Source organism: Piliocolobus tephrosceles, chromosome 1 (genome assembly GCF_002776525.5).
Source record: "Piliocolobus tephrosceles isolate RC106 chromosome 1, ASM277652v3, whole genome shotgun sequence".
NCBI lineage: Eukaryota > Metazoa > Chordata > Mammalia > Primates > Cercopithecidae > Piliocolobus > Piliocolobus tephrosceles.
In genome coordinates this window covers 3,917,289-3,932,806 of record NC_045434.1, presented here as the reverse complement: position 1 = coordinate 3,932,806, position 15,518 = coordinate 3,917,289, and the positions used below count along the sequence as shown (strand labels likewise).

The following is a 15,518-nucleotide window of genomic DNA, read 5'->3' as shown; positions in this document are numbered from 1 at the left end:
CTTCCCCTAAGAAGGTGCAGAGTCCTCCTTTCTCAGCAGTGTGAAGGTCTAGGCCTCAGCGGTTTTGGAGAGTCCCTGCTGCCAAAGGGTCTATTTGGGATTGTAGAGTAAGGATAGATTGTATTATTTCTTGCAAACTGTCTGAGAGGCAGATATAGGTTGAAGTTCCACATAAGAAGAATACGCCTTGGCTGGGTAGACAGAAATTTACCCTGGCTTTTAAAGGAATAGGGTACACTGTTTTTTCTTTACTACTTCAATCTCTTTCTCTCTGACTCCGTTGTCTCCTTCTCTCTTTCCTTCTCTCTTTGACTTTCTGTCTCTGTCTCCTCCTCTCTCTTTCTGCCTCTTTCTCTCTTTCCTTTCTGCTGGTCTTTCCCTGCCTCTGCCAGCCACTTATGCTGCTGTTGTCCTCTCTCCTTCCCCTTTTGATGGCTTCCGTAGTGTAAGACGGCCACCTCCTTGGGTTTTTGCACTGCGTGCAGGAACTCCATAATTTCCTTGTGGTATTTAATGGGGGTTTCCCCAGAGATTAGGAACTCTGTTTCTTTCCATATTGCAGCATGGGCATGTAGGATTAGATAAGCATACTTGCAATCTGTATACACATTTATTATTTTTCCCTTTCCCAGTTCTAAGTCTCGGGTAAGTGCCACTAGTTCTGCTAAGTGGGCACCGGTCCCTGGGGGAGGAGGCTTACTTTCAAGTATGGATACATCACTAACTATGGCATAACCTGCCCTTCGTATCCCATTCTCCACAAACGAACCTCCATCGGTATATAGGTTAAGGTCAGGATTAGCTAAGGGGACTTCTGAGAGATCATCTCGGGTGGCATGAGTCTGGACTATAATTTGTTGGCAGTCATGCTCGATTGGTTCTCCATCCTCTGAGAGAAAAGTGGCAGGGTTGAGGGCCACTCACGTACGCATTTGAAGCACTGGTCCCTCAAGGAGTAGCGCCTGCTATCTAGGCGGTTGTCTGATAGCCATAAACTTCCTTTGGCCCCTAGTATGCCATTTACATCATGACTAGTCCAGACAGATCCTTTCCTTGTAATATTTTGATGGCCTCTGACACTAAGACAGCCACCGCCACAACTACCCATAAACAGGCCAGCCTTTTGCTACTGTATCAATTTCCTTACTGAGGTCTGCCACTGGTTGTGGGGTTGTCTCATGAGTCTCAGTAAGGACTCCAAGAGCTATCCCTGCTCTCTCTGTGATGTACAAAGAGAAGTTTTGTCCTATGGGAAGGTTTAAAGCTGGAGCTTGTACTAGGGCCTGCTTTAAGGTTTTGAAGGCTGTTTCTGCCTCTGGTTCCCATTCTACTAGATGAGTATTTGCCCTCTGGGTCTCCTTGATTATAATATAGAGGGCGTCTGGCTATCTTGCTGTATCCAGGGATCCAAAGTTGGCAAAAGCCAGTGATTCCAAGGAACCCCCGCAGCTGATTTAATGTCTTAGAGTGATGATAAGCTGGTATAGGCTGTATTCATTCCTTGCTGAGGGCCCTGGTCCCTATGGCTAAGATTAGGCCTAGATATTTGACCTGCTGTAGGCAAAACTGGGCCATCAACCTAGATGCCTTGTACCCTTGATTAGCTGGAAAGTTCAAGAGATCTAGAGTAGCCTGCTGGCATGAGGTTTCTGAATTGGTAGCCTAAAGTAAATCATCCACATACTGAAGGACCAGGGTGTCTGGACTTGAGAAGTGGCCTAGATCTTGGGCCAGTGCCTGACCAAACAGATTAGGGCTATCCCTAAACTGTTGGGGCAAGACCAACCATGTAAGTTGGGATATGTGGTCTGTGGGATCCTCAAAGGCAAAGAGAAACCGGGAGTCAGAGTGCAGGGGAATACAGAAGAAGGCATCCTTGAGGTCCAGAACTGTGAACCATTCTGCTTCCTCTGGTATTTGAGAGAGCAGGGTATAGGGGTTGGGTACAACTGAATATAGAGGAATACTGCCTCGATGAGTCTAAGATCCTGCACGAGTCTCCACTGATTGCTCCGTTTTTGTACTCCTAGAATTGGGGTGTTGCAGGGACTGCTGCATTTCCTTACTAAGCCTTGAACTTTTTTTTTTTTTTTTTTTTTTGAGACAGAGTCTCGCTCTGTCTGTCGCCCAGGCTGGAGTGCAGTGGCGCGATCTCGGCTCACTGCAAGCTCCGCCTCCCGGGTTCATGCCATTCTCCTGCCTCAGCCTCCTGAGTAGCTGGGACTACAGGCACCCACCACCGCGCCCAGCTAATTTTTTGTATTTTTTAGTAGAGACGGGGTTTCACCGTGGTCTCGATCTCCTGACCTTGTGATCCACCCTCCTCGGCCTCCCAAAGTGCTGAGATTACAGGCATGAGCCACCGCACCCGGCCACCTTGAACTTTTAAATGTTTAACAATATCATGTAATCCTTTATGAGCTTCAGGCCTTAAGGGATATTGCCTTTGATAAGGAAAAGTAGTGGGGTCTTTTAGCCTGATTTGGACTGGGCGGGCATTTTTTGCCCTTCCAAATTGTCCTTCCAATGCCTAGACTTCAGGATCGATTCCCTCCTCAAGTAGGGGACAACAAATGGGTAACTTGTTCCCCATATTCACGTAGGTAATAGCTCCAGCCTTGGCTAATATATCCCTCCCTAATAAGGGTGTGGGACTTTCAGGCATCACAAGAAAGGCATGTGAAAAGAGCGAAGTCTCCCAATTACAGCTGAGGAGGTGGGAGAAATACCTGGTTACAGGCTGTCCCAGGATTCCTCGGATGGTAACAGACCTTGAGGACAGTCATCCAGGACAGTAGATTAACACTGAGAAGGCAGGGCCAGTGTCCAGGAGGAAGTCAATTTCCTGGCCCTCAATGGTTAAACGTACCCAGGGCTCAGTGAGGGTGATGACATGAGCTGGCGCTTGCCCCGGGCATCCTCCATCCTGTTGTTGGATCATCTGGTTAGGGGCTTCTCTGGCCCAGGGAACCATTGTTCTCTGGGGCAGTGCACCTTCCAGTGATTGCCGCGGCATAGTGGACATGGGCAAGGGGGCAGCTTGTTTCTCATTGGACAATCTTTTTTAAAGTGTCCTTGTAAACCACACTGGTAACAAACCCTACCAGTTATTGGCCTGTGCCATTTTCTGTCCTCTCTGAACCACCAAGGTTTATTTGTCTGAGGGCCATGACTAAGGCTGTGTGGCCTTTCTCTGATCTCGCTTTTCCTTTTGACCTGTTCCTCTTGGTCCCTATTATAGAACACTGAGGCTGCCAGGTTTAATAATGCCTCCAGATATTGTTCAGAGCCCGGGGCCCAGGGCCCAGGGCTCGCTTTTGGAGCTTTCTCCTGAAATCTGCAGCTGACTGGGAAATAAACTTATCTTTTAGTGAGTTGGGTGACAGGGGAGTGTATTTTCTTAAGGCCTTTCATAACTGCTTAAGAAAGGCAGAAGGGTTTTCTTCTCTCCCTGAGTTATGGTGGACATCATTGACTAATCCATGGGCTTTTTCTCATTCTCCTTTGTCCTTCTAGAACACAGGTCAACAGATGTTTGCAGCTCCAGTCTCCATGATCTGAGTCGAGGTCCCAGTGGGGATCCATACTGGGGACAGCTAGCTGACCAGTAGGGAATTTGTCCCTTTCTTCGGCTGTCATTCTATCATTTACTTGACTAAGATACCAGGTATCTCCAAACTTCTGGGCTGCAGCTAAAGCCGCATTCTTTTCATTAAAGGCCAGGGTTTGATCTAACAGTAGCATGACATCTCTCCAAGTGAGATAGAAGGTTTGCCCTAGACGCTGTAGGACATCTGTGTACCTGTCAGGGTCATCTGAAAAGTTCCCCAGGTCTGCCTTGGTCTGCTTTAAATCAGAGAGGGAGCAGGGGACATGTACCTGAGTTGGGCCAAATTCCCCTCCCCCTACAGCTTGAAGGGGACATAACCGATAGCCTGGGGGTTTTTGTGGTCCTTTGGAGATTTCTTTGCTTGTTTCCTTCTGGGTAGGGGAGATTAGAGGAGGCTTATCGTTAATAGAAAGGGGAGCTATAGAGAGCCTAGGATATGGGGGTAAGCTGAGAAGTCCTCCTGTGGGATGTAAACTGCAAGCTTTGCATAGTTGTGTATTCTCCTTCAGTGAAAAGAAAGCTTGGACATAAGGTATTTCACTCCATTTACCTTCCCTCTTACAGAAAAGGTCAAGCTGCAGGACAGTGTTGTAATTTATACTTCCCTCAGGTGGCCATTTTTCCCCATCAGAGAGAGAATACTGGGGCCAGGCTGTAGTGCAGAAAAAGATGAGCTGCCTCTTTTTCAGGGTTTGTGGGTCAAATTGGTCCCAGTGGCTTAGGATGCATTTCAAGGGTGAGCTTGCTGATGCCTGAGTGTTTCCCATCTAAAACCACCCGCGGTTTTGGTTTGTTTCTCCCCCTGCCCAAGAACCCGCAACAGTCCCTGGACCCTGCTGATCAGAACAGTTGCTCTCACTGACGCAGCAACAGAAACACTAGTTTTCCTCCTAGACCACAAGGAGGACCAAGGAATGTTGGATTTCGTAGCCCTTACCGACGCATTCTCGAAAACCTGCACCCTTGCCCGGCCTCCTAGACCACAAAGAGGACCGAGAAAAATCGGATTTAGTGACCCTTACCGACGCAGTCTCGAAAACCTGTCAGAGTCCTAAGCATTCTCCTGTTAGTATTGGGACATTACCTGTGTCCTATAAAGATGTTATGCCCCAAAAATGAAGTGGAGGGCCATACCCTGAGGGAGGGGGGGATCTCCAGAGTTGGAAGAGTGATGCCTTTTGTCCTCACTTATGTGAATAGGAAGGATACAATTTCTGAGGCTCCCCATATCCTAGCTTCAGGAATAGCTTTTGTTAGGCCTGCTTGTCTGAGAACGGATCCTGAAATTCCACATAGTGCCCCACCCCAGCGGGGCTTTGGGCAAAAATTATGTCTTTCTTATTGGTGAGCCCGGGTGCTTAAAGAAGGTAACAGAGTCCTGAAGTTTATACTAGAAATCATTCTTATAGGAGAAACTAGCAAAGCACCAGAGACAGGGAGTGGTTTTTAGAAGCAGGACTAGCCTCCGAGAAGAGAGGCGAGAGGAAGTTTGTCTGACAAGCATTAGGACCCAGGAGGCAAGGGTCAGGATGGATAGGATAGATGGGCGAGTCTCGCTTGGGTGACATGACTTAGTTCTGCTCATGGCCACAGGATCAACCAACTTGTCAGACCCCAGAGCTGAATGGCTTTCCTCTCTGTCAACCCTCAGCCCAGAAGTACAGGAAAAGCAGAAGCTGGTTCCAGGTAAACCAACACTTCCAACTCCAAAGGGTCAGGGGTTGTTAGAGAGCCCTTTCCCAGAAAGCCTGACACCCATGTCTTCAGTCCGGCGGCCGTGCTAGTCGCTTTTAATTGGCCCGGTATTTAGCCCCCAAATTCTAAGGAAAAATAGGACAGAATAGCAAGCGAAAGGGGTCCAGTGGTACTCACTGCTTGGTGATTGTCCCTTCATGGTCACCAAAATGTGTCCAGAATTGGTTCCTTCTGGTGGGTTCTTGGTCTCACTGACTTAAAGAATGAAGCCACAGACCCTCATGGTAAGTGTTACAGTTCTTAAAGATGGTGTGTCTGGAGTTTGTTCCTTCAGATGTTCAGATGTGTCCGGAGTTTATTCCTTCTGGTGGGTTCATGGTCTCGCTGACTTCAGGAATGAAGCCACAGACCCTCATGGTGAGTGTTACAGCTCATAAAGGTAGTACAGACCCAAAGAGTGAGCAGCAGCAAGATTTATTGTGAAGAGTGAAAAAACAAAGCTTCCACAGCGTGGAAGGGGACCTGAGCAGGTTGCCACTGCTGGCTTAGGTGGCCAGCTTTTATTCCCTTATTTGGCCCACCTACATCCCACTGATTGATCCATTTTACAGGGCACTGATTGGTGCGTCTGCAAACCTTTAACTAGACACAGAGCGCTGACTGGTGCATTTACAATCCTCTAGCTAGACAGAAAAGTTCTCCCAAGTGCCCACTCGACCCAAGAAGTCCAGCTGGCTTCACTTCTCACTTCTTTTTCTAAGTCTAACTTCGTGAAAAACATTTACGTGGTTCAAATGTCAAAACTATATATAAAAAGATATCTCAGGAAGTCTTCTGTCTCTTTCCCTTTCATCCACCTTTGGTAGGTACCTATTTTCGTGATTTTCTGTTTTTTTCTTATTTTTCTTTTTTGCAAAAAAAAAAAAAATAGATCTTTGCATATGACAGGGATCTTACACAAACTTTTTCTGTAAATAACGAGATAGTAAATATCTTGGTTATCTATCACTCAACTCTGCATAAAAGCCACATAGACAGTTTGCAAACAAGTGAGCGTGGCTGTGTTCCAATAAAACATTATTTGCAAAGACAGGAGGTGGGTCGGAGTTGTTTGCTGCCTGTAAGGTGTAGATACAGACATTCTTATACAAAAGCATGTATATAGTATACTGTCAAAAAATTTTAAAAACTCAGTGATATTTGTTAAAGCATAGTAAGGCAAACTCTTTTTTTTCTTTTAAGACGGAGTCTCGCTCTGTTGCGCAGCTGGAGTGCAGTGGCGTGATCTTGGCTCACTGCAAGCTCCACCTCCTGGGTTCACGCCATTCTCCTGCCTCAGCCTCCCAAGTAGCTGGGACTACAGGCACCCGCCACCATGCCTGACTAATTTTTTTGTATTTTTAGTAGAGACGGGGTTTCACCGTGTTAGCCAGGATGGTCTCGATCTCCTGACCTTGTGATCCGCCCACCTCGGCCACCCAAAGTGCTGGGATTACAGGCGTGAGCCACCACACCCGGCCAACAAACTCTTTTCAAGACCATTGTGATAGGTAAAGAGGCCATGGCAATGGGATTTTGCAGTGGAGTAGAGAGACTGTGTTCAGCTCCAAACACAGCATGGGCAAATGGGAATTTGCAGCTAGTGGGCAGGGTGGAGGGTCAGTGGATGGAAAATTTCTAAGAGGAAACATTAGGGTCGGGGGATTCTGGCTAAACCAACCTAACGCAATTCTTTGTGAAGATATGCCAGGGTCATCTGACATCACCGGGGGTGGTGGAGGATGAGGAACCTGACCAGACATGGAGGTGATCAGATAGCAAGGGTTGGGAGTTCTTGCCGAACTGAATTAGCAAGATTCTTTACTAAAACCTGATTTTACAAGTAAGTGTACAGATGGGCCTAGGAGAAGATTCAGGAGTCTAAGTCTTTGCCATATATTATTTTGCAACTTGCTTTTGTTTCCCTAACAAATATATCCTGGAAATTACTTCCTCTTCCTCTTAGTTCTTCAAGAGCATCACCCCTCCCCCTACACTTTTTGAATTTTTTTTAGAGACAGGGTCTCACTCTGTTGCCCTGGCTGGAGTGCAGTGGTACGATCATAGCTCACTGCAACCTCCAACTCCTGGGCTCAGTTCTCCCACCTCAGCCTCGCAAGTAGCTAGGAGCACAGGTACCTGGCTAATTTCTTTCTTTCTTTCTTTCTTTTTTTTTTTTTTTAAGAGATTGGGTCTCCCTGCGTTGCCCAGGGGGGGGTCTTGAACTCCTGGCCTCAGGTTGTCCTCCCGCCTCAACCTCCCAAAGTACTGGGATTACAGGTGTAAGCCACCACACAGAGACCTTCCCCCTCTTTTTATGGCTGAAGAATATTCCATTATATAGATACATTATAGTTTAGGTAACTAGGACCCTATAAATGAACATTTAGGTTGTTGTCAACATTTTACTAACATAAATAATACTGCAGTTAATAGTCTTATGCTTATGATTTTTTATATGTGCAACCTATTCTCTTACTGTAGTGTAAAAATTCTAATAAAAACCTGTTAAACTAAGATAATAGCATTTTACTTTAAAATAACATTTTTAATTATAAAAGTAATACTCTTTAACAAATTTAGAAAAACAAACAATCCTGAATGTATGGAGTTAAAACTGAAAAGTATTGCATTATAGTCCTCCACTCCCACCCTAGCCACATGTACTCCTCTCCCCCAAATTGTTAACAGTTTGATCTGTGTGCTTCAAACCTTTCTTTTGTTGCAATTGGTGGTAGTTTTATTTTGTCATCCCATACTTAATATGTAAGTATAGCCTCAGGCTTATTTTTCAAAAATGTGATCATGCTACACATTTTATTACTTGATCCTTTTATTTTATGTGGCTTTTAAATATCTATCGAGTTACCGCATTCTTTTTTCTTTTTTAAAAATTAAACTCAGCTAATTTTCCTAAGTCAACCTTATTCTTTTTTTTTTGATTGATAGTTTATAATATGAATGTACCATAATTAGCCATTTCTCTATTGATATTTAGACTTCAGTTTTTCAGTATTGTAGACAACTACAGTTAATGCCCTAGGACATGTCTTTGCATATATACTAGTGTTTCTATAGAATAGATTCCAGAAGGTGAAATGGTTAAGTCACTGTCGTTGATTTACACTTGTGCAATGTCTTCTTCACACCCTTCCCAACACCCGGTATTGGCAGTATTTTTAATATTTGCCAATCTGATAGATAAAAAGAAGGATGGTACCTCATTGTTTTAATTAGTATTTTTCTGTTTGCTACTGAGATTGTTAGTTCAGGTTTATTGGCCACTAATTTCTTTTTTTTTTTTTTAATGGAGCTTTTATTTATAAGTATACTCATATCTGAACTTTTGCTGCCCAAACTCTGGGATTACATAGATTTGGGTAAATGTTTTGAAGAATCCTTACTGTGTGTAATCTTACTACTCTCCTTCCAAAATCAAGTTGATTCACATAAAAGAAGTATCCTTCATTTCCTAATCCAAATTCTGTCTCTCCAAATCAGGAACTCAAAAAATTCACATCGAGAGGGATACTTATATTCTCATATGAATCTTTGTTACATCCACACAGATTCTCTCTTCTTATGCATTATTTATCTTTTTATCTTGTTTTTATGCAGTTTTATAAAATAAAAAGTTGTACATTTTAATGTTGAATATCTGTTGATGTTTTCCTCTATAAATTCTAGGATTTTGCTTTACTTAGGTTGTCTTTTCCCACCTAAAATTTTTTAAACTCTATTTCCTTCTATCCCTATATAGTTATTTTTAGACACACTGGAATTTTTAGATACATGAAATTTATTTTTGTGCATAATCAATTTTGTCAACATGTTTTTAATAATTTATGCTTTGTCATTAATTTTAAATATCTCCTTTATCGTATATCAAATTCTTATATATACAAGGGTCTGTACCAGGATCTGTTCCTGCAACAGTGCCATATTGTTTTAATGAATATTTCAATTTCTAAATGGGAAAATTCCTTGTTCTTTTGCATATATTTATTTATTATTGCTTAATTCTTCAGGTACATTTTATTTTATTTTTATCCACCCTCTGCCCCAGGTACATTTTAGAAAAAAAAAAACTGACTTGTTCATTTATGCTTCTTCCAGCAATGCATGAGAATGTGTGTAGGTCTGGGAAAGACTGGCTAGGGGTCTGGAGCTAAGGTTAAGACTTGAATAAACCTAGAACAATTAAAGATAAATTATCTGTCCCCTAACCTGGGAGAAATCCAATAGGTTTGTAACACTTTTGAGCGTTACCTAATTGTTCGTTTAGTGAGCTCTTAACTCATTTACCTTTTTCTCAGTTTAACCCCTTCCACTTCACCTTTTCAACCCCTTTCACAGTCATTTCCTGTAATTTCTTTTTTTTTTTTTCTTTTTTTTGAGACAGAGTTTCACTCTTTTTGCCCAGCTGGGGTGCAATGGCATGATCTTGGCTCACCACAACCTCCACCTCCCGGGTTCAAGCGATTCTCCTGCCTCAGTCTCCCAAGTAGCTGGGATTACAGGCATGTGCCACCACGCCCGGCTAATTTTGTATTTTTTAGTAGCGACAGGGTTTCTCCATGTTGACCAGGCTGGTCTCGAACTCCTGACCTCAGGTGGTCCACCTGCCTCGGCCTCCCAGAGTGCTGGGATTACAGGTGTGAGCCACTGCGCCCGGCCATTTCCTGTAATTTGTTATCATATTACCTATGTGTATGCTCTTCCCTCTTCCTGGCATTTCTGTCCATCCCCATGGGCCCCGTGGCCCAGTTTTCTTACTGGGAAATCTGATTTGTTCCTAAAGACTCAGTTCAGATATTACCTTTTCTGGGAGGTTTTTGTTCATGCTAATGGTAAGAAGTAAGAATGTTCTTCTAACTTTTGTGCATTATTTATTCCTATATTATTACCATTATCAAACTTTGAGCTGAATCAGGACACATGATACATGCCGTAAATGTTTGTTGAAAAAGAATTAAATATTTCTGCTTTCAGGGAGCTCACCAAAGAATAAGAAGAAAAGCTTAGGATAGGAGAAAAATAGATATGAAAGCACACTGTGTGTGTGTGTGTGTGTGTAAGTCACTAATAGGACAGCTCTTATATAATCTCCCCCCACCGCCGCCCTGCAAACTGATCAAGCTTTTAATTGTATTGCTTGCCCTATAAGGCTTAGATAATGTGCTTATACTCAAATTGCGACAATCATTTTGACCCAGGAAGGCATTCCAGATGTGATACAGGCAAAGGCACAGAGATAGAACCAACTGGATCTTTATCATGGGAGTTTCAGAGTGTACGATTTGGGAGTAGCCACTTCTGTAGTGTGGAGTTGAGTTGTAAATGAACAGGTATTCTGAAACTTTTCTTTCTTTTTTTCTTAGTATTGGATGAATGAATATACCTCATCCATTGGAATTGGAGTTTTTCATTCAGGAATTGAAGTCTATGGCAGAGGTACGTGTACACACAGTCTAAATATACTCTCTGAAGATTTTGTACTTTAAAGGAGTTGCAAAACCATAACTATAGGTCTTTCTCTTTTTTTAACCACTTCCATATGTTATTACAGAAAGTAGAAGAAAATCTCCCCATATTCATTTATACTGCATTTTGGAAAAATGCCCAAAGTAGAATGTATTTGGGGAGAAAGGACTCAAAATACAAGAGTATACATTCACTCCATTCACTTTATCTTTTATTCTAAATACTATGTTTTAAAAAATGTTTTCCTTTTGTGATTGTCATAAAGTGAGTTTGTTTTGTTCTCATATATATTGGACCTCCTAAGAAACCTTGCACTTCGAAAATAGCATGATAAAAACAATAATTTTGGTCGGAAAGGTTGGTGCTAGAAAGTGTCAGACTTGAAATACCAATTTCCTGAGGGAATTTCAGTAATAAATTTGGTTTGTAGACCTATAAGTCTATAAAATCTATGAGTTTTTGAAGTCTAAAAACATTGCTGAACAAATCCGGCCATGATTACATCTAATCATGCCCTTTGTCACTAACTCAGCCCTCTTCATTCTTGTTATTATCCTTTATTAGGATAAACATGTCAGGAGTCACTCAAACCAAGCAGCTGTGTGTTCAACAGTTTTTTTTCTTCTGTTCTAATTCCTACTCTTGATGCAAGATAATCTACCCCTGATCAAGTTGTAACTAATAGTAATGGTCTGCGTAAGACAAATCACATTGCTGATTTCATGTAATCTATCATTTTGAATTATAAACTAACCCTGTAGCAGAAATGCCTTTGTTCGCTTCAGCTAGGCAGTCTTTGTGACCTCTTAGAATATATTATTGCACTTTACTCAGGGTTATCCCTGAACACTATACACCAGTTTTAACCAATATAAAGAAGAGACTCATTTACTTAAATGTGTCAGTATGGTGGTTATACTCTTTTTTATATTCCATTTTACCTGTTTCCAGGTGCAGTTTAGCATATTAAATGTTGGCTATACAAATCTGCCATTTAAAGCTTATTTTGCTTGAAAGTCTACATCTACCAAATAATCCCGAGAAATACCGAGGGGCTCTTGCTGAAAGTTTCGTGATTGGGAGTATTGCTGTGGGTGGGATCATAGTCTGTGGGGTTACTCTTTTGGTTGATTTGGCTTTTCCACATTTGCATGTGTATTTCTTGAATTTGTATGATGTTTTACTATTTTTTAAATGCCACAAATTTGGAACCACATGATCATGGTGGGTTAGATAAGGGCAGGTGGCATCTTCTCTATTTTTCAGCTGAAGAAACTGAGGCCCAAACCTGCTGAAAGTCATAATGCTAATAATTAACTAAAACTTGAACCCAAATGTTCCTGTATGCTAGTCCATGGCTCTATTCTCTGCCTAATCATTGCTCCCCTTCATAAAATGATTTAGTAATAATTAGAAACATGTTTCAAAACATGTTCATGTAAATTTAGTAAAGCTAGAATCAAATATTAATATATTTCTGAAAATTAGTGATTGCTTTTTAAATAAAAGAATGGGTCTATGACTTTCCTTGTTATAATTGAGAAAGTTAAGAATCCAAATATAATCTTACCCTTTCCAACGTTGATAATCTACAATATTTTGTAAAATTTTGTCACTAGAAAACTTTAAAAATTTTATTTCAAAATAGCCACTTTATTTCTCAAACTACATTGTTGCTTTTTTTGGATGGGTCTGAATTAAAAGTAAATTTAGTATCTGCCTGTTCTTTCCTGTGCTTTGTTCTAAGACCTTTTATGGTTATATTTTTAAAGTGATGAAGTTGATTTAAACATGGTTTGGAATTATTTAAATTTGTCTACTAAGACTTAGCCACTAAAATATCTAAGTGAGATAACAGAAAATTACAGGAATTTTTTATCTAAAATTATTCTCCATTTTGTTCTCCAGGGTTTGTATCTGATGTACAGTTTGTATTGGATGTACAGTCAAAAAATAGTTTATCCTAGCTAAAAGACTTGCTGTGGAGATTGGATGGGAGGGTGGGTAGTATGTGTGTTAATTTGGCAGTTTATTTTTTTCTTAAATGAAGAGAATTGAGTGGTGTTTTAGGTTTAGTAATGTTCCACCCTACTCAAAGGTAAACCAAGAGTCTTTATCCCAGAAACCATGAAACTCACGGTTACTAGACAGTTTCTCCAGTAAGATGTGTGTTTGAAATTAGATCACTTTAATTTAGAAAGTGGCAAAACACTGAACTGACCACCTACCTAGATTGGCATGATACAAACATGCAGAGAGAACTGTATTTACCTTTGTGTGTTAGTCACACTCTTTTTGCCATTATAAGAAAGGGAAATATGGCAGTCAAGAATATCTTTGAGTGTCTTCTGTTATTTGAGTTTTGGGTCTTTTGTGACAACTGTTTATATGAGTAATAGCTAAGTGAGATATTTGTGAAAGCATTTTATAAACTGAAAAATATTTAGATGGTGTCACTGTTGTCCTCAATTATTAAAGCTAATTCAGCATTCTGGTTAAATTTTATGTGATACATACTAAAAATCATGAGTTTTCTCTTTTCAGAATTTGCTTATGGTGGCCATCCTTACCCCTTTTCTGGAATATTTGAAATTTCCCCAGGAAATGCTTCTGAACTAGGAGAAACATTTAAATTTAAGTAAGTAGGGAGGATAATTTTTATTACACTGTCTTAGGTGCCATAGCTTGTTTTCAGGTAAACAGAATTCATTCTGTAAATCAAAACAAACCCAAGAAGTTAAAAATGTCTCTTTAACTTTGTTTAAATTGCTGACATTTTATATAACTCAGGTTTGCCTCTGGAAACTCATTTCTTTTCCTTTTTTTTTTCTTTTTTTGAGATGGAGTCTCACTCTGTCTCCCAGGCTGGAGAGAAGTGGCGTGATCTAGGCTCACTGCAGCCTCCGCCTTCTAGGTTCAAGCAGTTCTCCTGCCTCAGGTTCCCAAGTAGCTGGGATTACAGGCGTGTGCCACGACACCGGCTAATTTTTGTGTTTTTAGTAGAGATGGAGTTTCACCGTGTTGGCCAGACTCATCTTGAACCCCTGTCCTCAGGTGATCCACCCGCCTCGGCCTCCCAAAGTGCTGGGATTACAGGCGTGAGCCACCGCCCCCGGCCCAGGAAACTCCTTTCTAATGATTTCTTCCCCTCAATCTCCTGTTTGAAAGGAGAAAACGTTTAATTGTGACCTACCTAGCAAATTAAAAATGTCTTTATTGTCCCAATGCAAGGGACATTTTATACGTTTGAAATAACTAAACAGTTGATTAGCGTAGAATCCATTGTTAAGGTACATGTATTACCTGTAATGATAAACCTAAAATATATGGATATAAGTGTTCACTGGAGTCTTATGAGTAATAAAAAGCAGTGAGAATATAATTTTTTTTATTTATACTTTAAGTTCTAGGGTACATGTGCACAACGTGCAGGTTTGTTACATAGGTATCCATGTGTCATGTTGGTGTGCTGCACCCATCATCTCATCATTTACATTAGGTATTTCTCCTAGTACGATCCCTCCCCCAGGCCCCCACCCCACGACAGGCACCGGTGTGTGATGTTCCCCACCCTGTGTCCAAGTGTTCTCATTGTTTGGTTCCCACCTATGAGTGAGAACACGGTGTTTGGTTTTCTGTCCTTGTGATAGTTTGCTGAGAATGAGAATATAAATGTTAATAATCAAATTTTCATTGCTTAATTGAGGTTTGTATTTAAAGTGATATTTAGGGCTGGGCTCAGTGGCTCACGCTTGTAATCCCAGCACTTTGGGAGGCCAAGGCAGGCGGATCACCTGAGGTCAGGAGTTCGAGATCAGCCAGGGCAACACGGTGAAACCCCGTCTCTACTAAAAATACAAAATTAGTTGGGCGTGGTGGCACGTGCGTGTAATCCCAGCTACTTGGGAGGCTGAGGCAGGAGAATCGCTTGAACCTGGGAGGCGGAGGATGCGGTGAGCCAAGATTGTGCCACTGCACTCCAGCCTGGGCAACCAAAAAAAAAAAAAAAAAAGAGTGATATTTAGAATATTAGTTTCAAGGAGCTTTAAACTTCTGGGCCTATAATAGATGGCTTGCCAAGTGAAAAACAGACAGTGAAATGGGGTTCCAACATGAAACTTGAGTAGAGAGCTACACATTAAGCCCTCTACTAACTTCATAGTTCTCTTAGCCTATCACTGAATTGAAAGATTTCCACACAGAAGTGCTATGATACCATCCTGAATCCACTCCTTTGGGCTCTCTTTTGGCAAGACTACTTGATAAAAGAATTTTCTAAGTATTTTCAGGTTTCTTGGATGCCTAACTTATCTGACTAAAATTCCACTTTCTCTTGGATAATGTCTGTCGCCTTTCCAAGGTAGTAGTTTGGAGTCCTTTTTATTTTTGTTTGTTTAGAGATGGAGTCTTGCTCTGTCACCCTGGCTGGAGTGCAGTGGTACAATCTCGGTTCACTGCAACCTCTGCCTCCTGCATTCAAGCGATTCTCCCGCCTCAGCCTCCCGAGTAGCTGGGATTACAGGCACCTGCCATCGTGCCTGACTAATTTTTGTATTTTTTGTAGAGACGGGGTTTCACCATGTTGGCCAGGCTGGTCTCGAACTCCTGAGCTCAGGTGATCTGCCCACCTCGGCCTCCTGAAGTGCTGGTATTACAGGCGTGAGCCACCGTACCCGGCCAGGGTCCTTCT

At 41.8% G+C, this 15,518-nt stretch overlaps 1 protein-coding gene across 1 annotated transcript in view; it reads left to right on the top strand.

Annotated features, from left to right (window-relative positions):
- DESI2 (desumoylating isopeptidase 2) overlaps window positions 1-15,518 on the top strand; it is a 63,702-nt gene that overhangs the window by 29,671 nt on the left and 18,513 nt on the right. Inside the window, exons 2-3 of the mRNA XM_023216150.1 lie at window positions 10,726-10,798; window positions 13,373-13,466. Coding sequence (XP_023071918.1) covers window positions 10,726-10,798; window positions 13,373-13,466 — 167 coding nt within the window. The remainder of the gene's footprint in view (window positions 1-10,725; window positions 10,799-13,372; window positions 13,467-15,518) is intronic.